The sequence below is a fragment of the Notechis scutatus genome, chromosome 6 (genome assembly GCF_049901735.1).
Source record: "Notechis scutatus isolate UNSWTSFEM ecotype Mainland chromosome 6, rNotScu1.2, whole genome shotgun sequence".
In the NCBI taxonomy this organism is placed as follows: Eukaryota; Metazoa; Chordata; class Lepidosauria; order Squamata; family Elapidae; genus Notechis; species Notechis scutatus.
Genome location: NC_142014.1, coordinates 67,525,145 through 67,550,630, shown reverse-complemented (window position 1 = coordinate 67,550,630; position 25,486 = coordinate 67,525,145). Strand labels below are relative to the sequence as shown.

Genomic DNA, 25,486 nt, shown 5'->3' with positions numbered 1-25,486 from the left:
CATCCACATCCACATCCACATCTATCTATCTATCTATCTATCTATCTATCTATCTATCTATCTATCTATCATCTATCTATCGATCAACACCTGACCACTGAATACGGCATACGGCACAGAATATTTTAATGGGAAAGGTACTTTTTCTTACCAAAAAAAAGGAAAAAATGGAAATATTGTTTGTTTAGAATTCACACAAGAAAAATAATTTAAAAGCAGAAACTTCTGAACAAAATTCTTAAAGAAAGAAAAGCTCCAGGCACTGTGGAGATCTACAAATAACCCTCAGTGAAGAAATGCAAAAACAGTCCCACAAATGGCCTGTGGGGCATACAGGAAAGATTTCAGCAAACACTTTGCAGAATCAAATGAGCAAACCAACAATAATACAAATATGACTCAACATACACTCCAGAGCTGCCATTCCAGTAATCAGTTAAACAGAAATGTTGCACAATGATTCAGAACCATGGCTATATTTAACAAACCACATGGCTATCTTTCTAGCAATTCCCAAAGCTAGCAATTTAACCCTAATTCTATACTTGTATTTATTTATTTATTTTCAAAGCAAATCTCTTTAAATAATAGGTGTTGGTGTACCAGCTCATCTCTGAATTTCAGCTATATAGTAATTCCACAGAAAGAGAGAAAAATAGTCTTTTAAATACATTTTGTGTAAATGTATTAAATAAAAAAACAATATTCAGAGAGCTTTGTTAAGTGCATAAGGCATAAAGTGTACTAAGTGATACTGCATAGATATATCCATGGAGTTTTCTTGGTACCAGTAAAAAGATAACTGTCAAGATAGTTTTCTTCAACGTCCCAATCCACCTTACAACCTTGCAATTTCCAAAAAGTTTCCTTTTTCAAATATTAAACAGACCTGAGCCTACTTAGCATTTGAACTTAGCTACGATCAGCCAGGTGTTACTACTATCTGCCAGGATAATATTTTTCCTTTTTGTCTTGTATAATTTTTGTGAGCTGTCAGAAGAGCAAGTGTTGCATACAAAACAAAGAATGGCAAGCAAATAAGGCTTTTAAAGACAGCCTTTGGATTTTGACCACAGCTTGGCATTTACCTTTTGTGTAATAGCTACACTCTAGCTATATTTTCATTAAACTATCCATTACAACTCAAAATCATTTTCATGGCCACTCATTAACTATCCAAATCTTAGGAGCATCTATACATATATGACCTATATCTGCCTTCTCAAGGTCTGGCCCTTTAATTTATTATTTACTATTAGTACATTAAATTTATTACAGCCACTCACTCCAGCACACTCAAGAGAATTTAGGCAGATTAATTTGAATTTTTTTTGCTGTCATTTCATTTGTTTTGTTTTGACCATCAATTGAGGATCAGTTAGGTGATGAGATAACATATGAGCTACTAAGCAGCTCTGGTTTCCAATGCTGGACTTGGTTTGCCTTTGTATTTTTCTTCTAGTTTGTAAGATGATTTCTATCTTTCACTCTCATCTGATCTGCTTAAACAGCAAACCTCTTTAAAGGTATACATTGTAAAATCTAATTTCACTCACTCTAGCATCATCATCAATTCTTCTCCTGACAAGAAGCTTACTTTCATGGCTGAGCTCTTTAGTGGCAGTTGCAAAAGGCAAAGAGGCAGCTTGGGGAATTGCATCATAATTGCCCACAGGACTTACTAGTACAGGGGTTCCCAGCCTGGGGTGCTCCCTCCCCCTGGGGGTGCGAGACGATATTCCAGGGGGTACTAAAATGTGGGCTTAGAAGTTTCAAAATTATAGTGTATATGCATATAATTACTTATTTTTGTAAGTGGTGCGAGAATATATCAGAAGCTTTCTAGGGGTCCAGTAGGTATAGAAAAGGTTGGGAACCCCTGTATTAGTAGAAGAGTTTGAAGCAGCATTGCAATTTAAAGATAAGACAACAAAACAAAAAATTAGTAAGAAAACTTGGAGGAATGTGCACCCATAAACAGCTCAGTGAAATGCACAATACGGTCTAACATTATGGACTTCTTGTCTATCTCTGAAGAAAAGAAATGGATCTTGCTAAGTTGCAAGATGATACACAGGTAAGCAAGAATTCAGTAGCCACCGTAGAAAGTGCAAAATTTACACACAACACCCTCCCTCCACAGTTTCTCTCTGACAGTGGGGAATTTGTCTAAAACATTTGAATTACATTCTCAATGGTGATGCCAGATGCAGGTGAACTTTAAACCTAGCAATTCAGACGTAACCAAGGTCTGATTAAAAGACAGAGATGAGCTTGAAAACAGCCAGGCAGTGACAAATATGGGTATCAAAACAGAAGATTTTTCTCAGCATTAAATAAGTGCTCATACGGAGATAGAGTCCAAAATATGATAAGACTATGTGGGAATTTTAAATATCCACTGAATCTCCAGACCCCTGATATATTTCAATTCCAGTGTCTAGGGGAGTATTGGGCATTTAACAATAAACTTGCTGATACAAGAAAAAGTTATTATTCAGATAAAAAGTACAGTTACAAATTAATAGAGCTGAATAGTAAGATTTGTCAGATTAAAAGTTTCCAGCTGTGGTTCTACTATGAGAATTCACTTTCCCCTGTATCTATGTTCCAACCCAACCTTCATCAAAGACAAGTCAGAGATCAAAGGCTCTGAAGCTTTACCAAAATTTAATTTTACATTACAAAACCAAGGTATCCAACTGAATGTGGTGAATGAATAGAGCAAGCAACTCTGTTCTAAGACTTTGATACAGTCTACCATTGGAATAAAGTAATACTTTTCTGAATCTAATTCATTTTACCCCCAAAGAAAAATGTCCAATTTCCTAAAGGAATATCCTATGTACTTTCAGTGGGGAAAGGCTGCCAGAATGCCAATAATTCTAGTGGGAAGAAAAATGGTACAATAGCTTTAGCCAATACTACCTTGCTACCTATTTCCATTGAACACAAAAATATAAGTCAGGCCTTTGTACTGTAGAGCCAACTTCCTCCACAAGTGATGGCGCTCCCACAACTTTTGAGGGCAAACTGTTCCATTGGTTGATTGTTCTCACTGTCAGAAAGTTTATCCTTATTTCCAGGTTAAATCTCTCCTTGTTCAGTTTCCATCCATTCCTTGTCTGGCCTACAGGCGCTTTAGAAAATAGCTTGATCCCTTCCTCCCTGTGGTAGCCCCTCAAATATTAGAAAACCTGTATCATGTCTCCCCGGTCCTTCTCTTTACTAGACTAGCCAAGCCCAGTTCCTGCAACCGTTCATTGTATGTTTTAGCCTCCAGTCCCCTAATCATCCTGATGGCTCTTCTCTGTACTTTTTCTAGAGTCTCAACATCTTTTTTATAATATGGTGAACAAAACTGGATGCAGTACTCTAGGTGTGGTCTTACTAAGGCTTTATAGAGTGGTATTAGTACTTTCCTTGATCTTGATTGTATCCCTCTGTTAATGCAATTTAGGATTGCATTAGCTTTTTTGGCTGCTGCTGCACACTGCTGGCTCATATTTAGCTGGTTGTCCACTAAGACACCAAGATTCCACCCGTGCTTTTTACAATTTTGTAAACAACAAACTAAAAGACTCAAGGTCCATCCCTCCCTTGATAGGACCTGATGGTAAAGACTACTGTGACGACACCATTAAAGCCAACATCTTTAACACATTCTTCGGCTCAGTATTTATAAACAGCAATGGATCATGCCCAGTATTTCCTAGCCGTACCACAGATAACAACAATGATCTAATACATATCGATTTCACAGAAGACAATGTTGAAAAAGCACTACGCAATCTAAAACCATCTCTATCTATTGGACCGGATGGAATATGTGCCTACTTCTTAAGAAAGCTATCCACTGTCATAGCCAAACCTCTAAGCATAATCTTTGAAAAATCTTTCAGAACCAGCTCCTTGCCTAACCTATGGTCACAAGCCACAGTCATCCCCATCTTCAAAAGGGAGACCCAAGCCTAGTTGAAAATTACAGGCCAATCTCCTTATGCTGCGTCACCTGTAAAGTCATGGAATCAATTATTAACCAATCCATCATCCTCCACTTAGAGACAAATAACCTACTCTCCAATAAACAATTTGGTTTCAGAAAAAAACTATCCTGTAATCTGCAACTCTTACACTGCAAAAACATATGGACGATACAACTCGACCAGGGCAAAGCAATAGACGCAATCTACATAGACTTCTGTAAAGCCTTTGATTCAGTGGTACACGACAAACTACTCCTAAAAATAAAATCCTATGGTATCTCTGGACAACTGAATAACTGGATAGAAGCATTCCTGTCAAACAGACAACAAATGGTCAAAATCGGGAGCGTCCTATCAACTCCAGTACCTGTCAATAGTGGTGTTCCCCAAGGCAGTGTTCTAGGACCAACTCTCTTCATACTCTACATAAACGACCTCTGTGATCATATTAAGAGCAATTGCGTTCTCTTAGCTGATGATGTAAAGCTGTTCAATACCACAGACAATACTGCTACCCTACAAAAAGATCTTGACTATGTATCAGAATGGTCAAACAAATGGCAACTTCAAATCTCAACAAATAAATGCTCTGTCTTACATATTGGCAAAAAAAATCAGAAAATAAAATACAAGCTGAATAGTCAAGATCTTGTTGATGACCCATGCTCTGTAAAGGACCTTGGAATACTCACCTCTAATGATCTAAGTGCTAGAGCCCACTGCAACTACATAGCCAAAAAGGCATTAAGAGTTGTTAACCTAATCCTACGTAGCTTTTTCTCTGGTAATATCACACTACTAACCAGAGCATACAAAACATTGCTAGACCAATACTCGAATACAGTTCATCAGTCTGGAACCCACATTACGTATCTGATATTAGCACAATTGAGAAAGTCCAGAAATATTTCACAAGAAGAGTTCTCCACTCCTCTACTCGTTGTAGAATACCTTATGCCACCAGACTTGAAATTCTAGAACTAGAAAACCTTGAATTACGCCGTCTTCGGTCTGACTTAAGCATGGTATATAAAATCATACATTGCAATGTCCTACCTGTCAATGAATACTTCAGCTTCAACCATAACAACACAAGAGCACACAATAGATACAAACTCAAAGTAAACCGCACCAAACTTGATTGCAGGAAATACGACTTCAGCAATAGAGTGGTCAATGTCTGGAATACTCTACCCGACTCTGTAGTTTCTTCCCCAAACCCCAAAAACTTTAACCTTAGACTGTCTACTATTTACCTCACCCCTTTCCTAAGAGGCCTGTAGGGGGCGTGCATAAGCGCACCAACGTGCCTACCGTCCCTGTCCTATTGTTTCTCTTATTCTTTTATTTTTCTTATATGTACCCATTTCATGTATTCACAACTATGTATACATTTATACTTATTATCTTGTAAACAATTGGCAAATCAAATAAATAAATAAATAAATAAATAAATAAATAAATAAATAAATAAATAAATAAAGATCCCTCTCACAGTTACTGCTATTGAGCCTGGTTTCCCCCAGTCTGTACGTGTACTTTTGGTTTTTCTTGCCTAAGTGTAAGACTTTACTTTTCTCTACATTGAATTTCATTTTGTTAGATATGGCCCAGTGTTCTAGTCTGTCAAGATCCATCTGGATCTTGAGCCTATCTTCTTGGGTGTTAGCTATTCCTGCCAGCTTAGTATCATCTGCAGATTTGGGAAGTTCCCCTTCTATTCCCTCATCTAAGTCGTTAATGAAGATATTGAAGAGTACTGGGCCTAAGACGGAACCTTGTGGTACCCCACTGCTTACTTCCCTCCATGTAGACTTAGACCCATTAAGGACTACTCGTTGGCAGCCAGTTGCGAGTCCATCTAGTGGTGGTGCTATCTATTCCACTTTTTTCTAGCTTACTAAGAAGTAGGTCTCCTTTGTCAAATGCTTTGCTGAAATCAAAAACCCCAAAGGAAAAAAAAAGATCAAAACATCTTCTCACCACAATCAACACCCATATGAGCAGAGATTAACAGAAAGATTAATACAAGACCAAAAAACAACCAGTGTACAATAGCCCAGTCAAGGAACTACCAACAAGCTAACGGCAAACAACGGCAAACAAAATCAAGAAACCACCAAGGACACTCACACCAACCAACCCTGCAGGGGCAAACCACTAGTAGTTATTTAAAAATAAGAGCAAAGCTCACTCCCTTCTAGCACTAATGATATTTACCTAGCTGAATAAAGAAATGTCTGTGAGAAAACCACCAAGCTCAGAAAACAGCAACAGTTCAACCTTCAACTACAAATATTCTATGAGTAGATGTTGCCCTCCAATAACTTTGAAGCTCAACATTGTCCTTTCTCTTCCAGATAAGCAGTTAAAACAGGGGATAACCAGAGAAGAAAGGATGCAGTAAAAAGGACTATGGGAAGCTGTTCTTTCCCATAGTTTTGAAAAATATATACTAAAAAAGGACTAAAAAAGAAGTGGCCTCCTCGGAATCAGCAATATTGCATTCAGATGGAAAGTTCACCCACACCCATTCTTTCCTGCTCTTAACTCAATCTTCAGTCGAGCTCTGGAGAAATAAAAAATAAAATGTGGAATGTCTAGTGAAATAATTTTCTTCACAGCTGCTCGAGGACAGGCAGAACAAGACGATACGATTAATTCTCCATTCAACCTACTGTCCTTTTTCAGGCAATATGGCTGACCAATGTCACAAGGCTATTTGGAGTAATCCTTGCTAACTTGTGAAATCCAGTGATTATTAGATTTAACCATCCACAGGATGCCCCTCCAATCTGTTTAAACACATTGTACAAGTATGGCCCTGTCACCACTGTCCAAATGTTCAAAAGCAAACTGAAGATGAACTGGGATCATTTCCATTGTTGCAAACCTGAACCAATAATTTGTTTCTTGCAGCTGAGTGGAAGGTTGAAGGACCAACAGCTCAGTCAGTGCCTTGCTTTACCATTACATTATTTATTTGTCTAAATTTCTTGAAATATAAACCTTCAAATATTTAGGGAGTTGAAAAATATATCTACAATTAATTCCAAATACTGTAGGTGAATTCTGAGAATTCTTGAGAATTCTGGAAGTCCACACACTTTAAATAGCACTTAGACTTATATACCTCTTCACAATGCTTTTACAGCCCTCTCTAAGTGGTTTACAGAGTCAGCCTACTGCCCCCAACAATCTGGGTCCTCATTTTACCAACATCGGAAGGATAGAAGGATGAGTCAACCTTGAACCTGGTGAGATTCCATCTGTCAAATTACAGGCAGACAGCAGACAGCAGAAATAGCCTGCAGTACTGCATTCTAACCATTGCACCACCCTGGCATTAAAGTTCCCAAGGTAGAGAAATATTTATGTGGTGAGAGGAGAATGACTTGAGCCTCAGGACTAGGATGGGGCAAATTCCCACCAACAGGAAAATGACTATAAACTATGTAGAGCTTTAGCACTGCAAATGAGAAGAATGTACCACAGCTGGGAAACAATCTTTTATACCCTCATCTGTGTTTGACTTGGCTATTTCTGAATCAGTGTGAAGACCTTGTATAAAAGTGTTCCAAGTCCACTACTAAGTAGGAATAGTACTGTTCTATCTGCCTGGTAATGCATTGAAAAAAAATGACTGAAATTTAGTCACATGGTTTTGGTTGCCATCTTGTGTTAATTTATCCTTCCCTGAGGATACATCTGGTCATTCCAGAAAATGGGCAAGACAATAAATTACCTGGTGTCTCTGCAGTAGGATAGGGATTTTTCTCTTCATTTTCATTTGGCTGATATTCATCTGTGTTACTCTGGCCAAAAGAGAAAACAGCCATTGTTTAGTTGTGCATACTAATTAATTCATAAAAACAGTCAACAGTCATCTCAAAGCAAGGTGGATAGTGGAAAGCAGCAAACCTTATCAGAAAGTGGAGATTCTCCATCAGCTGTAATTGATTTCAGCTCAATTTTTTCCTCCTTAGTCTCTCCCTCCATAGCTGGCTTCTCGGGCTCCTGTTTCTTCTCAGGACTGGCAGTCCTATCAATTTAGCAGACACACACAAAATCATCTAATGAGTTGCCAATATTGACTTCCTTGAGTAGCGGATAGTCCAATATACAAGCCTAATAATATTTCCTTACCTTCATAAACATTTGCTCCTCTCAGAAACAAGTAATGCTAATAATCATGTGCCTACCAGACTTTCAAAAAACTTTGCATCCTGAAATAATCTAGCAAGTTAATAGAAGGAAAGTCGTCATTCACTTTCCAACCACAGTGGACCTAATTCAATGATGGGTTGAACCACTGTGAACCGAAATGTCCACAATTTGGAAAATGTCTGACTTGTTTCTGCTGGTATGTCACTCACTCACTCACTCACCCCAAAGAAAAGATGGACAATTCTTTCCCTCCCCTCCCCCAAAATCTAGGCCATATTGAACACTCAGCAGCAGCGCCAAAGCAGGGCCTGAAGTTGAGGCCTGGGCCTGGACCTCAGTCTTAGTGCCACCACTGCCACTCTGTATTAGAGAATGGCGCAATTTCACTTGTGGCCCAGCACTCCCCATGATCTGCCACGTACTGTTTAGGAGTAAGGCCATGCAAGAGCACACACCCCATTCTCACACAGCCTCCACAGCCTCTAAAAAATCACCCAAGAACGAGTGTGCTTTGGAGAATAGGTCTCTTGCATGGGTAAGCACTAGCATTTCATCCAAAACATTGTGGCATGTCACTTTGACATACATGTCATAGTTTGCCATCACTTGTCCGAACAGTTGTACTTTGTATGGAAGCTACTTCTTTCCCAAATTATTTGTAGAGGATCTTCAGCCTGCAGTGAAAATCACTTTTTCCTCTATTAAAAAAAATAAATTATTTTAGGTTTCAAGCTAATGCTTCAAGCTGTGCAAAAGTGACTTAAAGTTTCAACCAGGATATGTAGATATGTCACCTTTTCTAATCTTTATTTATCAAGCCGAAAGAGCTCCCATGTAATGACATTGAAAGATGAGGTGCTTCAGCAGGCACTTTGCAATTTGTATTGCTGGTTTCTGGAATAAACTGAATACACTCTCATCCTTCACTCCAGCTCCTGCTGGGGACATGAAAGGATCTCCCAACTAGGCATCCCCCAGGTAACGGTGATGTCACTAATCCTTTCAACGGTGATGGCTCATCCTTTCAGCCAGGAAGTTCCTTGGTGCTTCTGACACAAGTGCAAAAAAACTTAGCTAAAAATATTGTACTTAACAAGGCATAAGAAGCTCTTGCTCTGGACATGTTTTTACTCCCTAGGAAAAAAATGCCAACTTTTTAAATGCCAAAATAGACAAAAGTTTACCTTGCTAGTTTTTTCCTTTCTTTTTCCTCCTCCTCCTCCTTTTGAGCAGATGTCAAGCTTTCGGCATCAGCAAGATTGTCAACAGCAATGGCCAAGAAGACATTCAGCAGGATATCTATTTGTATATTCTTTAAAGAAAATATCGGCGAATCTCTATGAAGCACAATCCTGTGAAATGGTATTTACAATGAACCCCATGTGATATGCATCATGAAGATAAACCTTCAAATTAATATTAATAGTTTTAAGGGTAAACTATTTCATATATTTCACCAAGAATAACAGACACAGCAAGGTTTCCCAATGCATTGGTGAGGCCACATAAAAAATGTTCATCAAAAGTAAATGTTTAAGTTAACATCCTTAGATCCAAATTACCACACATGATGATTACACAACTGAAAAAAGAGATGGCATTTAGCTAACTTCAGATGGTCAGAACTTGGAATATACCTTGTCTACAGTATTACATACATACATTAGGTCCTGTGCAGAACATATTGGGTAGTATGTGATTTCCATCATTTTTGATCATTTGTAGCATCTTCGGTTTTGTCCCAAAAGATATTAATAATCTTAAGATCTTTCTTTAGTGTCTGGTGCCAAGTTTTCCAAGTCTGGCCTTGTTTCCTCTTCCCTCCAGGAGGTAGCCAATATAATGCAATTTTGGGATGCCAGTAATATATGGCCAACAAACCACATTTGATGTTCATTGACAGTTCTCAATAGGTGTTCTAAATCTGATATTTTTAGTACCTTCTCATAAGTGATGTGGTCACAATGTGAGATGTGGAGCATTCTTTTCAAGCAGCGTTAACTTTAATTGACTTCCATGTTTCACAAGCATATATTGCAGTTGATATGACAACACTCTTTTATCTTTGTGGCTGCCGTAAACCAAATTGGACGCATACCTTGAAACATGGCTGCTGCCATTCCAATTTGATAGTTAACGTCCTTACTCCATCAATAGACATAATGCTATCAAGATAAATAAATTGTTGGACTTATTCTATAACCTGTCCATGGACTGTTATAGGCACATTACCCTGAGCACTTCCGACTTGCATAAACTTGGTCTTCTTAAAATTTATACATAATCTTGTTGGCTTCATTATCTAAACTGATGGTCATTTCTTGCAAGCACCCCTTTTTTCACCAAGCAATGGGATGTCATCTGGAAAATCTAAAACTGTTAAATGAGGTGTCAAAGCTAGGGTTATCCATTGCTCTATGCATAACAAAGTCCATGGAGAGGAGAAACAAGACTGGTGATAGTATATACCTGTCTGTGTTGTCAGATTCCATTCAAACATAGCAGCTAGAGTTATCATACAGGCTCTTAAAGATGTTGAAAAAACGTTGAGGAATACAATAGGACTTTACAATAGTCCACAGTGATTATGAATAGAGCCTTTTGAAAATAATAAATTCATTATATAAAAATGTAGTCAAAATGTGGTCCTTACATAATACTGTGAGCAGAATTAAGATACGGCCAGTTCCTGTTTAGAATTACCCGTGTTTCATTGGATCCTCTAAGGCAGAATTGTCTGCCTTTCCCTTATTAAAAACATAAAAACCTTTCTTTGATGAAGGGATAGACAACTGTTCATGGTAGAAGCAGTTTTGCTAGGAACAAACCTGCAGGTCTGAAAGTTACCCAAGGAACTTTTGGTCTCCTTTTGACTTTCTATCCATTTTCCCACTTGAAGAAGAACAAACCAGGAAACCAACCCTTTCTGTTCTGAGATGGATTCATGTTGAAATCCAACAGAAAGTGGCCCTTTTTCTTTCTCCTTGCTTAACATTGCTGTTTTTAATTCCATGATCCAGAAGGTTGAGCTAGCAGGAGATGGCAGAAAGGAAGAAGAGCAGTAGGATGCAGTAAGTACAGACCATTTTATCATATATGTGTCCCAGGTGGTGCTTAACCATATCAATTGCTGATGCTGCTCTATCGTTAATTCAAACTATATTCATACTATTGCAACAGAGAAACACTCAAGGATACAGTTTCCACAGATGAAGAGGATGATGAAGTAAATACAGACCAACATTCCTGGAAAAGAGGGGCCGCCATAAGCCATGATTCCATCATACATCACCGAATTCCAGTCCTCCCCAGTCAGGATCTAAATGACACATTCCCACCAATAGCGGGGTACATAGTTAGACAGCATGCGGAACACCTGCAAAAAAGCCTGTTACAAGAAATAATACCACCCTGTTCTATTTTGAAGAAGCCTACCTGATCAGTAAACTCCAGAGTACTGACTCACATTTCCATTCAAATTTCAAGATACAAATGGAAATATGTTCTGCATATGGGTAGGGTTACATATCCACCACTCAGGCTGCAGAGTAGAATCTTAGTCTATATACACCTGAAGGACTTCATAGACTATCCAGTTCACTCCTTTGCTTCACCCATAAACTGAACTACAGATTATAGTCATCCAACTTCCACTGGAAAATCTCAAACAAGGGAGATCTGGCACAATACTAGACAGTTTAGCATCTCTCACAGTTAGGAAATTATGTCTGATATTCAGCATGGCTCTCCTTTCCTTTAATTTTAGTCAGTGAAGAGTGCAATGGGACTAATACCTCCCATGATCTAGGTACAATGCATCTGTTATTTCAGTCTCCAAAGCATTGATTTTCTGTTTTTTTGTTGTGCTGCTGTCTCATACCATGTGTTTGTTCTGATCTACTGTAACCTCTAGATCTTTCTTATACATAACTGCTGCCAGCACAGATCTCCCTAATCTTGTACTTATACATTCAATATTTCCTATTAAGATTCCTATTCAGCCCATCTTGCTCTGTTTTGGCCTGCTTTGGGAAACGCTGCAACATTTTTTTAAAAAAATATCCTAGTGATTAATGAATTTATTTTTGAAAGTGTTTAGTTCCATATAGATTGGTATAAACATAATAATCCTGTTACATTACAATGTAAGAGTGCATTATACTTAGACTGTCTACTATTGACCTCACCCCTTTCCTAAGAGGTCTGTAGGGGGGCGTGCGTAAGCGCACCAACGTGCCTACTGTCCTTGTCCTGCTGTTTCTTTTATTTTTCTTATATGTACCCATTTCATGTATTCATAACTATGTATATACTTATACCTATTATCTTGTAAGTGATTGACAAATCAAAATAAAAAAATAAAAAAATATTTTTTTTAAAAAAAAAATAGACCGAAAGAAAACTATACCTGAAACACAGTGAGCAATGACTGTGGAAAGTTGTCAAAGGTGCTTCTCCTGGTCTGCATCTCATCAAAGTTAAACTTGCCCCCAAAGAGCTGCATCCCTAGGAGGGAGAAGATGATGATGAAGAGGAAGAGGAGCAGCAGCAGGGAGGCAATGGAGCGCACTGAGTTGAGCAAGGAAGCCACCAAATTACTCAAGGAATTCCAGTACCTGGGGAGTCAAATAAAAGAAAAGCAGGTGTTTCTTGTCTGTGTTAGGTATTTTCTTTGGGGAAAGCTGCCCGACACCCACGCACATGTCTTTTCCAAAGAATGAACTAAGAAATGAATAATTCAGATAGTCCTCTAAGAAAATGAGATATACAGTAGTAAGCTAGAATTTCACAATCACAGAAATAAAACACAAAAGTTCTCCCCAATTTCTGCACCTTGAACACTTAGGGCATATGTCAATTTGCAATAATTTGTAAGAATTTCCAAGGAAGAAATAGCAGACTGAGAACATTTCTATAAAAAGTGGAATTGAAGACTGCGGCAGAATGCAGAACCAGAGAATAGACTGTCTCTTTGAAAATCCCTCTTTGGATAAGGAGAGGACTTGAGATGGCACACAAGTGCTTCAGATAGCTTCTCCTTGTCAGACTACAAGATAACAGTCTCCAGCAACTGCAGAGCTCTGGAAGATGAGGTAATCTCATCCAGAACAAGTGATAGAGAATCTATAGACCTAGATCCCAAACTATTATGCCTCCACAAATGCCAGTCATCAAGACAGAATCTCATGTCACTTGGATAATCCAGGGTGTTTAATGACCTCACCCTGCAGCTTCACATATATATTAAATCAGAGTGGGGAGAGTGTTAAACCCCCTATCACTCCATAAAGCAAAGGGCCATGGATAAGACTTCTCCTCCACCCATCAACTCTGCCTGGAACTATTCCTAAAGGAAAGAATAGAACCAATGTAAAATAGAGCTGCCCATTCCTAACCTTTGATTGAATCCAGAAGGATTTCATGATCAATAGTGTTGACAGCTGTCAGACCTTCAAAGCAGGTCAATTAGGAAACCAAAGTAATGCATTCTAATAGTACTTTTATTATAAGATTATTTATTTATCTAATTCATATGCCACACATATCACGGTTAAGTGACTTATAGTAACAGAATCTGAAGCCTGAATGTGCTTCTTCCCTTATCTTCATGACAATTTGGTAGGGTCTTGTCTGAGAGGCTTACTCAGATTATAGTTCTGGCCTAGATTCAGGTTTTTTTTTATTAGACTCTTGCCCTGGTTGCAGCTTTTCTTCCTTTTCCTCAACATTATTACTCTTTCCTTTACAAAAGCTAGTGAAAAATCTAGGGGAGCAAGCATGGATACATTACCCCATCCCACTCCTGTCAAATGTCATCCACTAATGCGAAAATGCTGTTTCAATACTATGTCAAAGCCTGAAACATGATTGGAAGTGGTCCTGTCAATTAGCCTCACCCAGAGTTCTTTGGAGTTGCTGAGCAACTATTTTCTCAGTCACCTTCCCTAAAATGTCTCTCAACATAATAGAATTGGGAACTTCATTGCTAATCTGGCCAGACAATCAAGGAAATCAAGAAGGAAGGTTGACATGCAATAGGGAAGCTGATATAATTCCAACAGCCCCAACTGACTTTTAGAGCTGAAACTAATAGGTTATCTTATCTGTCTGTGGACCAGTGGTCTGGATGCCAACAGAGAAACTTGGATGACATAGCCACACCTCATCCAACCTGGGTTCTTGATTTATGCCACACCTAAAACCCAGGTGGGCTCATCTCCAAGAGTGGAACACTCCCCTCTAGGCCCAATCAAATCTTAGTGATATATACCAGGTCAGTCTTCAGTGATCAGCTCACAGATGAAGGAGGCCTTACTACAGATTTTGCTTTGAGAGATTACCGAAGTATACACTTTCACAAAGAAAACATAATGAGGTAAAGAGGAACATAAAAATTATGGTAAGCCCCCATATACACCCTCTGTGCTGCTAACACTATAATGCAAAACAGTGACTGAAAACATAACTGTACATAACATTGCTAATGCTAGAAACCAGATTTTCCCACACAAATAATTCCCAGTAGTCAGAGGGGGAATTATAATGAAAAGAAAAACTAATTCCATATTTGATCAAACCCAAATAAAAAGACTTGGGTTATTATAACTCAGCCCTTTATAAAACCTCTAATATTAAGAGGGTTCTGCCCCTTTCCCTGTTATTGTATTATTTGCTTTCAGTAAGCCAAAAGCTCTTATGTTGAAATTATGTATCTGCCTTTTGCAATCAGCCATTTTACCAATTATGATGATAAAGAAGAAATGCAGAACATTACTTTATGATAACTAAGTCTGCATACTCTAAAACCATTTGTGATCATGTAATTCCCAATGGGTTTTCTATTTTTGCAGCCTGTGATTTACTGGGTTTTAGTTCTATTAGAATCATGGTTTTATTTTCTGTTTTAATGTAGTTGTTTTGTGTGCCACTAGAGACCCAGTGTTATATGGCTGCAATATACACACAGTTAATAAATAACCAGGAATAATAGCCTTCATTTCAATTATGCCACCCAGAATAGTTTGTTTGGCGAGATGGGTGGCTATATAAATTGGACAAATAAATAAATAAAATAAAAATAAAGGCCTCCAGATGTGGAGGAGAAAGAATACACATTTGCAAAGAAGGAGAAAGAGGAGATAGAGGACAAGTTATCTTGTGGTCTTTTTTGCTTTTGTTTTTCGATGTATGATCTCAATTCAGGAATTCTATGGGGCAATTGAGACCATCTACAGCCTAACAAGATCACTGAGTGACTATTTAGGTAGTTCGTTTGTTTGAGGCAATTCTGGTCCTATGTCAGCCCATCATGGTAATGTAGACTAAGAAACCAGTGTCATGTAGGTCCAAAATAACTATAGTAACAGAACCGTGGAAGTATGACTGTACTTCTACCTCCTTCCTTTTATTTTTGTGTGAAGTAGGGAGCAGATTGTCTAAATTATTTTCTTGGCCCAAACTCAAGACCCTCTGATTGTTGACTTGGTAGTGGAACTTCTCCCTATTTTTCAAGGCCATGCCTTTAAAAAGAGGAGACCTGGAGTGTGCCCATTCTGTTGAACCTTGTGGGACATACCCAAATAACTGGGGACAGTAAGTTCCAAGTTCCAAGCAACATGATTTTTTTTTTTGCAAAGTCAATAGTATAAAATCTGATAAATTTAAAATTTTCTAAATATTTGATTAATCCCCTTATTACCTCCAAGAGTTCAAATTACTATAGGTATTATATCTAATACTTTCTTCTAAAGTCGTTTAAAAATAAAGGTCAATGACTACTTCAGCTTCAACTGCAACAATCCAAGAGCACATAACAGATACAAACTCAATGTAAACCGCTCCAAACTTGATTGCAGAAAATACGACTTCAGCAACAGAGTGGTCAATGCCTGGAATGAACTACCTAATTCTGTTGTTACATCCTCTAACCCCCACTCATTTAACCTTAAACTATCCACTACTGACCTCACCCCATTCCTAAGAGGTCTGTAAGGGGTGTGCAAAAGTGCACCATCGTGCCTCCCGTCCCTGTCCTATTGTCCCCATTTATTCATACTTATTTCCTGTGTTCATACTCATGTTTATTCTTATACCTATTATCTTGTAAGCGATTGACAAATCAAATAAATAAATAATTGAGGACTGGTCATAAAATTACCTTTTCTGTGTCATAGTAGTTTCAAACAGGAATTAAGCACAGCAGTTGTTAAACAAGGACCATCTGTACGCTTCAGAAGGCCTTGTGCATGGGCCCTGATCAACTGAAGCCTTTCAAGTCTTGCCAAATGTCCTTCCAAACAGGACTCTATTATTATTATTATTATTATTATTATTATTATTATTATTATTATTATTATTATTATTATTATTATTATTATTAATTAATTAATTAATATTATTATTATTATTATTATTATTAACAAAATTTATATAGCAACCCATCTCACAAACATGACTCTGAGCAGTGTACAATAAAATAAACAAGTAAAACCAAGTCTAAATAATAATAGAACGATTACAAATAAATACAAATAAGGTCATGGGAGAATGGATTAACATCCTGTAATTAACTTATAAGTTCCCTGTTTCTAGAGGATCCCCAAAGCTGCTGGAAAAAACATCATTTTAAAGGATTTTTGAAAGCTTGATCAGACTGGGGTAAATCTTTACCTCACGGAGTGATTATTATTATTATTTATTATTATTATTATTATTATTATTTATTAAATTTATATGCTGCCCATCTCATCGTCAAGTTACTCTATTCTTGATTTGTCATGTCTATTTATTTTACTTTTCAAACAGTCTTCATTTTATGAAGTTCTTAACGGTTTTACGCCACATTTATACTTGATTGTGGCATCATTTTAAACCCATGTATTTCTTGCCCATTGTCCTGCCCTATCTTGTTTACACAGCACCTTACAACACAGTGAAAAAAATAAGTAACAAAAGGACATAAATAATTTAAAAATTGTTGTAGTCGTAAAGCAAGAAATGACCTTCAAGGAAAGAATGATTTATACAAAGGAGTTATTTGCCTTATTTGTTTGGAATAACATTTCCAAGTAGAAAATGGTGACCTTTCCTTCTCCCCCGTCAATCCCACATAACCATAAAAAAAACAACCCGTATACCTTGTGATTTTAAAGATTCTCAGAAGTCGTACACATCTCAGCACGGATATGCCAAGTGGGGACATGATTTTTGTTTCCACTAAGATGGTTTCCAGAATTCCACCACACACGATGAAGCAATCAAAGCGGTTGAAGAGGGACACAAAGTAAGCCTGAAGACCCAGGCTGTACATCTTCAGCAGCATCTCAGCCGTGAACAAAGCCAGCAATACCTTATTCGCAGTGTCTCATAAAAAAATAAATAGACAAATAATGATCATTATAATGGCACTGAAAGACTAGTTCAATCAAAAGATCCTAAGAACAAACGTATGAAATGTTAGTTTAAATCAGTGGTGCATTTCAAATATTTTTACCACCGGTTCGGTGGTAAATAATAATCCTGTTACATGGCTTGGTGGGCATGCTTTGTGTGCGTGCACACACTTTGTGTATGCGCGTGCCAAATGTGCCCTTTGCGCAGGCGCAGAGGCTTTCTGACTCAACTCCTGCAAGCCTGCACTCTACCTGTTGCTTCAGCAGCTGCCGCACGGCAATCTGCTTGCCGCACAAAGCGGCTGCGCTTCAAAAAGCAGGACCTAAAGGTTAGTATGGGAGCCCGGAGAGAACCAGCAGAGCATTGGAGAGAACGGGTTTGGTCTCCGCTGCTCATTGGCGATACTGGCTTGGCAGAATCAGACCGAACTCGTAGAATACCATCACGGCTTTAAATGTTAAATGCTGAATTAGATTTTCTGATTTGAAATGCGTTCTCCAGCAATCTAGAGGAAGTTCTATTTGTGCTTTTACATTTTATGCAATTCTTTAATGAAGGAGGAATTTCAAATATGAGGGCAAATCTAGTTGCGACTGAAAATAATATGTTCCTCCTAGTTTAGCTGGTGGGAAGAGAAATCATGATGATGGCATGGAAGACAATTTCCTGGGTTCAAATATTTGGCCATCTCTGTTCTGGAATTTAGAAGTCCTTTACTTTACTTTACTTTATTGTCATTGCACCTCGTACAACGAAATCAAACACCATCTTCAGTGCACATCATGACCATGACCATGAAAATAAACACAAACACACATCCTTCACCCTTCACGCATTGAACCGGAAACCCCCGACACCACACCAACACTGCACTATACAGCAGAATTCAAAAGAGCTACTGCCCTGGGATAGAAGCTGTTTTTCAGCCTATTTGTCCTTGTTTTTATTATTTGTACCGTCTGCCAGATGGTAATAATTCAAAAAAAGGGTTCCCAGGATGAGATGCATCTTTGAGAATGTTTTGAACTTTCTTAAGGCAGCGGGAGTTATAAAGCTCTTCCAAAGAGGGGAGAAGGCAACCAATGATCTTCTGGGCAATGATGTTAACCCTCTGGAGTGCTTTCCTATCTGCCACTGTGCAATTGGCAAGCCATACAGAGGTGCAGTATGTTAAAATGCTCTCTGTGGTGCAGCGGTAGAAGGTTACCAGCAGTTTTTCATTCAGTTGTTGTTTTCTGAGAAGTCTCAGATAGTATCTCTGCTGGGTCCTTTTGACCAGGGCTGCAATGTGGGCACCCCAGATCCTAACAAGCATATTAAGTTTTGAAAGTTCCACAAGATTTTTTCATTCTCATCTATTAATCAGCTGATCTTATTGCATTTAACTGCCAGAAGACTTTTCATTATTATGGTGTCTTAGCCTTATACATAACTCTATACTGTCATGCAAATAAATCATGAAGTAGCATTCCTTAAAGAAGCAATTGTATGCACAAAAGAACGTGGAATATGGGATTGAAAATATTTCTTTTTTATTGTCTTATGCCTAATTATTATTCTTGATGCCTAATAAATAATTGCGAAAAACAATAAAATACCAAATATTTTGAGAGGATATAAATAAGTTCATTTAATTGAAGATTAGAATGGTACAAAATGCAGACATATATTTTATGCACTGATAATTAGTTTTGACATTTCGTAATTAATTCTTTCTGGGGCTTAAGCAATCAAATGGTTTTACGTCATGTAGACTTATTGCATTCAGTTTATGTTTGCACAATGCCTCTTCTTACCTTGGACTTCAGTGAGCCAGTCTGGTTGGTTGTAATGCTCAGAGGCAATGGCAAGTGTGTTGAGAAACACCAGGAAGATCACAAGCCAATAAAACACATTGGATTTGACAGCAGCTCGACATTTTCGTCTACAGAATCGATTCCATCTACGCCAGTAGCGGCTTGGGAAAAAGGAAACAAAAGAGAAAATCTGACCATGATTGCAGGACATTCTGATCTGCCTCATGACCTCAAGGACTACTTTTTCTCAAGAATGTCTGTGATAAATGAGTTTATAAGAAGAGGCAAATAAAAACACATTTGTAATATTATCTCCAAACAATCCTCACCTTTTTCTTTCTTGCAATTTTACTTTAACTTCAATATTCCTGAAGAATAAAATTGTCCTACACAATATTATCATTCATTGGAATGTACTATATATATATATATATATATATATATATATATATATATATATATATATATATATATATATATATATATATATATATATATATATATATATCCTACTTATTTATTAAATTTATATACTGACCCTCTCATTAATTTATATACTGTTCCTCTCATATTCATATTGTGTGGGAAATTATTAATTTATTGAATAAAATTTTTTAGAAAGTGGGTTTCTAGCCTAATATAAATTACTAAGCATAAATTTGCTGTTTTTAACCACTGAGGCCTTGGCATCTTAGCATAAATAAGCATACATTAGCATAAATAGATAAATAAAATTCAAGTTGATCATTTCCTTAAGTGATGATTGGACAGTTTGGATATATAAGATACTATCTGAGAAATTGTGGTGAAGATTATTTTTTTCTACCATTAAATCCCTTTCTATTGCTTTATTGCATAGAACTTTTCTCTTTCAGCAGCTTACAATGGACCATAAGTTTAATGTTTCAATAAAGCTTTCAGAACTTTCATTCTTGTGTATTTGCCTCTTGAAATAAGACAGGATGGATTCACTTGGGAGCAGCTAGTGGGAAACGTGCATGAAAATGTCCTACAAGATGCATATGCTCTACTTTGTACCACTTTGCTGCTGAAATTTATACAGAGATGCTCCAACAAAAACTGTTATTAGAAGTGGGAAGAAGAAGCTGATTCCTGATTTTCATTTCTTCTCATATACCACAAGAGATACAAGGCTACTGATTCAAAAATACAGCTTCCACCTCTGTGGTTAGTTAGAATTCACTAGTTCAGTTTGTGTAAAAATGAGTTCTTATGCTTAAAATGAGCATAAAGTTATTAGGTTACATTCCACTTGTTGAATTCTCCTTAGGCTTTCCCACCATGAAATAGTAATTTCCCAATTATTAATAACCACAGGCTTTATCTTTGATTACAGGAGTTGACCCTTTCCTGTTTCTGCTGAATATAATTATAGCCCTATTGGATTTCATGGTCAAGGTCTATAGTAGCTTATATCCAGTAGTGGTATTTGACCGGTTCTGCCTGGTTCTGGAGAGCTGGTAGCAGCTATGAGCAGTGGAGACTGAACTGGTTCTCTTCGCTGCTCTGTGTTTGGCCCACCCGCCTGCCTGGGCTCCCATACTCACTTTTATTGCCAGAATTCAAAGCGCAGCTGCTTTGCGCGGCGCAGAATAGTGCCGCGCGGCAGCTGCTGCAGCGACTAGCATCGTGCAGGCTTGCAGGAGGCAAGTTAGAACGCCTCTGCGCCTGCGCAAAGTACGTGTTTGGCGTGCGCGTGCACGCAAAGTGTGCAAGCGCGCAAAGCGTGGCCACCAAGCCACGCCCACCGAATAGGTGGCAACTTTATTTGAATACCACCACTGCTTATATCTCAACAACAATAACCAAAGAATTGAATTCTCTGGATCAAAATTGTTTTGAAGAATTCTATAGCAAGGTTACAAGTATCTTCTCTCTTGTACCCAGAATAACAATACTCATTGCTGAGATGGACTATGAACACAATGTGATGTTACAGTTTGCTTTTCTGGAACACATGTGCCCCACATAAGAGTCACAAAGACTTCAGACAGTAATTACTAACACCCCCCTCAAAAAAAAAAAGAGAGCTAATTATACATCATCTATTTTTTAGAATTTAGCTTGCTTAGCAACCAGTTTCCAAGCAACTGGTGCCGAGTCTAGTCTTGTTATATGATGCATATTTAAGGGATGCAGCTCATCTTTGCCCCTTCTATCCCTGTCTCTGCCCAGTGATAAGAATAATGAGCAATTTATTTATTTATTTAAAACATTTATATAGTCGACCATCTTTTAAACAACCGTGGGTGGCTCCCAATGAAAACATTCTAGATGAACTGTCAGTAAAATAATACAGTATGTGAATTTTCCAGCAATATCTTATCAGACAGTCTTCTGCATTTCTCAAATAATATCTTACAACAGCATATGGTTCCTAAATTGCTGTCTGCCAGGTTTCTCACCTGTCTATTTATATATCTATATCTATATATTCTTAAGCTGAATACCATACATACATACATACATACATACATACATACATACATACATACATACATACATATGGTATTCAGCTTTGTTCGGGTATTTTCCCACGTCATTATAGTTGTGCTTTTAAAGTTGTATAATACATAAGAAATATCTATCTATCTATCTATCTAAAAAGTAAAATGCTAGTTTGTAGCTATCATCTTTATTTATATGGATGCCTTTGTTCTCAAAGGCATTCTTAAAAGACCACAGATGGCCACAGCCCTATACTTTGTGTTGAAATACATCCAGCAGCTGTGCTCCCTGTAAGAAAAGTAATCCAGGGATTGTGGTTGGCTCCTCAAGGTGTATTTCTTTCATGTCTATTTTTACCCCCCACCCTTCCCCAAATTTGAATTTTCTTGCCCAAAGCTCTGGAAATTCTGGTGGTTTCTTATCCAAGTATTTCCCAGGTCTGATATTATTAGCTCAGTTTTCCTCAGCCATGGCAATTTTAAGTTATATGGGCTTCATTCAACTCCTAGAATTTTTCAACCAGCCATGTTGGCTGGAGAACTCTGGGACTTGAAGTCCACAAATCTTAAAGGTTGCCACTGGCTTAGCTTTTTGAGATCAGCCAAAGTTGGCTGGTACTGCCCCTCGTGGGGTAATAATAATAGTTATAAGAACAAATAAAAGATTTGTCATGTTCAAATGTGTCAAAATGTGACAAATCGAAGTGTTTTAAAAATGCTAAGTAATTATTACATAGATAACTAAAGAAAATATAACAATATTCTTCAAGAACCCTCATTTTTGTTCTCCACTAAAAATAGATTAAATAAAATATTAAATAAATTTAAACAAAAAAGGAGAAAATGTTGGCTTCACATATTTTGTATTTAAGATTCTTAGTCTATGATTTTTCTAAAGTTCCAGGAATTTTGTTTTGTTTTGTGAATGAAGAAGTTCCTGCTGCTAAGGCAAGCTTTTTAAAAGAGTTCATAACATATTTTTTAACTCATATAAAACTTGTACAGCCTGACTATGCAGAGGATTAGAGGTTTTTTTAACGTCTGACTATTCAAGAAGACATTTGGAATAACTCTGATCCCAGTTACTGACAACTCTCTTATTGCTGTGTACCTGACTTCTCTTCATATATTCTAATAACCATTTCCCGTCTCACATTTACATGATATTTAAATTACATTACTGTTAACAAGATCATATAAAGTCTGGTAATCAACAATTTAATACTTTATTAGATTTTGTCTTCATTAGATTTAATATAAAGAATAATTAATTGCTGATTAAATGGGAAGATTGAATAACCTTACTGATCACAAATGTTAGTCAGCAGAATATTTATGATAAGCAATTACTATTCACAAGAAGATCTATGAGAATTTCCTATTAATAAGCATCAGTACTAGTGGAGAGAACATTGAAAAATTGAAATGCTTACCTAAACTTAGATTTAGAAATCCGGTGCCTGAAAGGAAAACAAATCATTATGATAAATACATGCTGTAATTTCTTAACTTCAACATAATTAAAAAAGAATGAGCTACAAAGCTATTAAAAACTAGCATTGCTACTATTTGTCCTAACACCTAAATACTTTAGTATAACTAGTTTCTGTTTATACATCATATTTGAGAGGGTGTCTGCTGGGGAGGGAAGAGTGATATTACCAGAGGTGGTATTCAGCAGATTCTGACCAGTTCTGGAGAACCGGTAGTAGAAATTTTGAGTACCGTAGTTTGAAGAACCGGCAAATACCACCTCTGACTGGAGATTTTACAATATCCTTTCCTTGCCATGCCCACCAAGCCACACCCACAGAACCGGTAGGAAAAAATTTGAATCCCACCACTGGATATTACATGTGTTATGACATCATCACATAAATTATATTCATTTACATCATTAAACTGTCAGCTTTGGAAGCCATATTGAGATCCAATGCTCCCATGCTGCCACAATTGAGCCTGTCTCGGAGTTATTAGACGGAATGGAGGGTTGCTGGAACACTGACATAGACATGTGACACCATCATGCTTTCTCTTCGTCACTACTGTATATTAACTACATTCAGCCATCTCAGACTGTTGGTATACACTATAAGGCCCATGCCATATTGGGTCATCATTTCAGCAAATAAGCAATGGGAATCAGAGTGATTTCTGACTTCCTGCTGATTTCCCATTAACTTTGCTTGTGGGGAACTGGCAGGGAACATTGGAAATCACAATCACTTGACCATGGGTGACCATGGTGGTGTGGTGGCACTGCACTGGTCACAAGTTTTTGAAGACAACAATTCTGAAGCTCCTTGAAATTCCAATAGTTGAATTTTAATTTCAAGGAATAATAGCTCCTGGATTTTGGATCCATTCTTGAAGTTTGCCCATTTGTGGTGCCTTAAGTCCCCCTCTGATGCACCATTTGGATGAACTGAAGATTACAAATAAACATGCAGGAGAGGGTTTTTTTAGTAGTATATAGATAGTATGAAGTTCTTTTCTTCATCAGGTTTAGTATACCAGCTGGTAGCAAAGAAAGAGGCAGAAGGGGCAACAATGTGAGCCACAGCTACGGAACAAATATGATGAGCAATCAAGCTAAGGGTGCTTGCACTTTCTTTAAAAATACTATAAGCACTCATGCAAATCTGACAAGCTCCAGAAACTAATTAACTGAATTCCAAGCTTATTGTCCCTCTATGGATTAGAAAATATGCTAGTTATTTCATAACAAATGGATCCTAAAAAAACAAATATATCACCGAGGCTAAACTTTTAAAAATGAATATATCTTTCATGTGGTCTTATATACACTTGGTCATACAAGGGCTAGTAATTTTACACCTACATACTCTTATTGTGAGAATAACAGCAATCCATCAGTTCTGGAGAAAACAGAAATAACTGTAAAAAATGATTTCAAGGATGGGCCAAAGGGAGTAGTAGAACTCTGAAGAAAAATATCTACGTTGCTAGATGTTAAACATGATTTAACCTGAAATTCTGGATAATGGAATGTGATCATTTGGGATGTTGCCATGCTATTTGATCAAGGAACATTCACATGAGGAAAAGTAGATGTCATAAATGTGATGAAGAAGTAATAGGTCTTTAGTAATCACATTTTTTAAAAAATGGCAGATATCACGAAAAACAAATTGTTTATAGTTTAAAAAGCAAACAATAAGCAAGTTCCCATTATTGTTTACTGCGTTTCAGTGTGAAACATTGGGGTTTTATAAACCATTCACTGATTGATTATGTCATCAAGCTGGTGTCAATTTTTAGCAATTACATTGTTTTTGTCTAGATATGTCCCCAATCTGATCCTTCAAGACTTCCAGAAGTACATCCATTGCATCCATCCATATAGTTGAGTCCATCTACCTTGCTGCTGGTTGTCCTCTTCCCTTTCTTTCCATCTTTCAAAAGCTATAGATGTCTAGAGAGCTATGAGTTTTCATAATGTGTCCAAAATATGCTAATTTGAGCCCGGTCATTTGTACCTTGAGTGAGAACTCTTGATTTGTTTGTTGATCCATTTGTTGTATCTTGGCTATACATGGTATTTTCTCAGGAGTCTTCCCCTGCCTCATAGTTCAAAGGCATTCATTCATACTCTTTCTATCCTGCTTCTTCAAAGTTCATCTTCCACTTGCACTGCATGCATCTTTTTTATCTC

At 37.4% G+C, this 25,486-nt stretch overlaps 1 protein-coding gene across 11 annotated transcripts in view; it reads right to left on the bottom strand.

Moving 5' to 3' along the window:
• CACNA1C (calcium voltage-gated channel subunit alpha1 C) overlaps window positions 1-25,486 on the bottom strand; it is a 446,749-nt gene that overhangs the window by 103,327 nt on the left and 317,936 nt on the right. For all 11 annotated transcript variants that reach the window (XM_087968599.1, XM_087968607.1, XM_087968602.1 and 8 more), the window contains 8 exons: window positions 23,244-23,270; window positions 19,343-19,503; window positions 17,291-17,516; window positions 12,562-12,769; window positions 11,352-11,472; window positions 9,338-9,452; window positions 7,908-8,028; window positions 7,732-7,801 (listed from right to left, as the gene is read on the bottom strand). In XM_087968599.1, coding sequence (XP_087824725.1) covers window positions 7,732-7,801; window positions 7,908-8,028; window positions 9,338-9,452; window positions 11,352-11,472; window positions 12,562-12,769; window positions 17,291-17,516; window positions 19,343-19,503; window positions 23,244-23,270 — 1,049 coding nt within the window. The remainder of the gene's footprint in view (window positions 1-7,731; window positions 7,802-7,907; window positions 8,029-9,337; window positions 9,453-11,351; window positions 11,473-12,561; window positions 12,770-17,290; window positions 17,517-19,342; window positions 19,504-23,243; window positions 23,271-25,486) is intronic.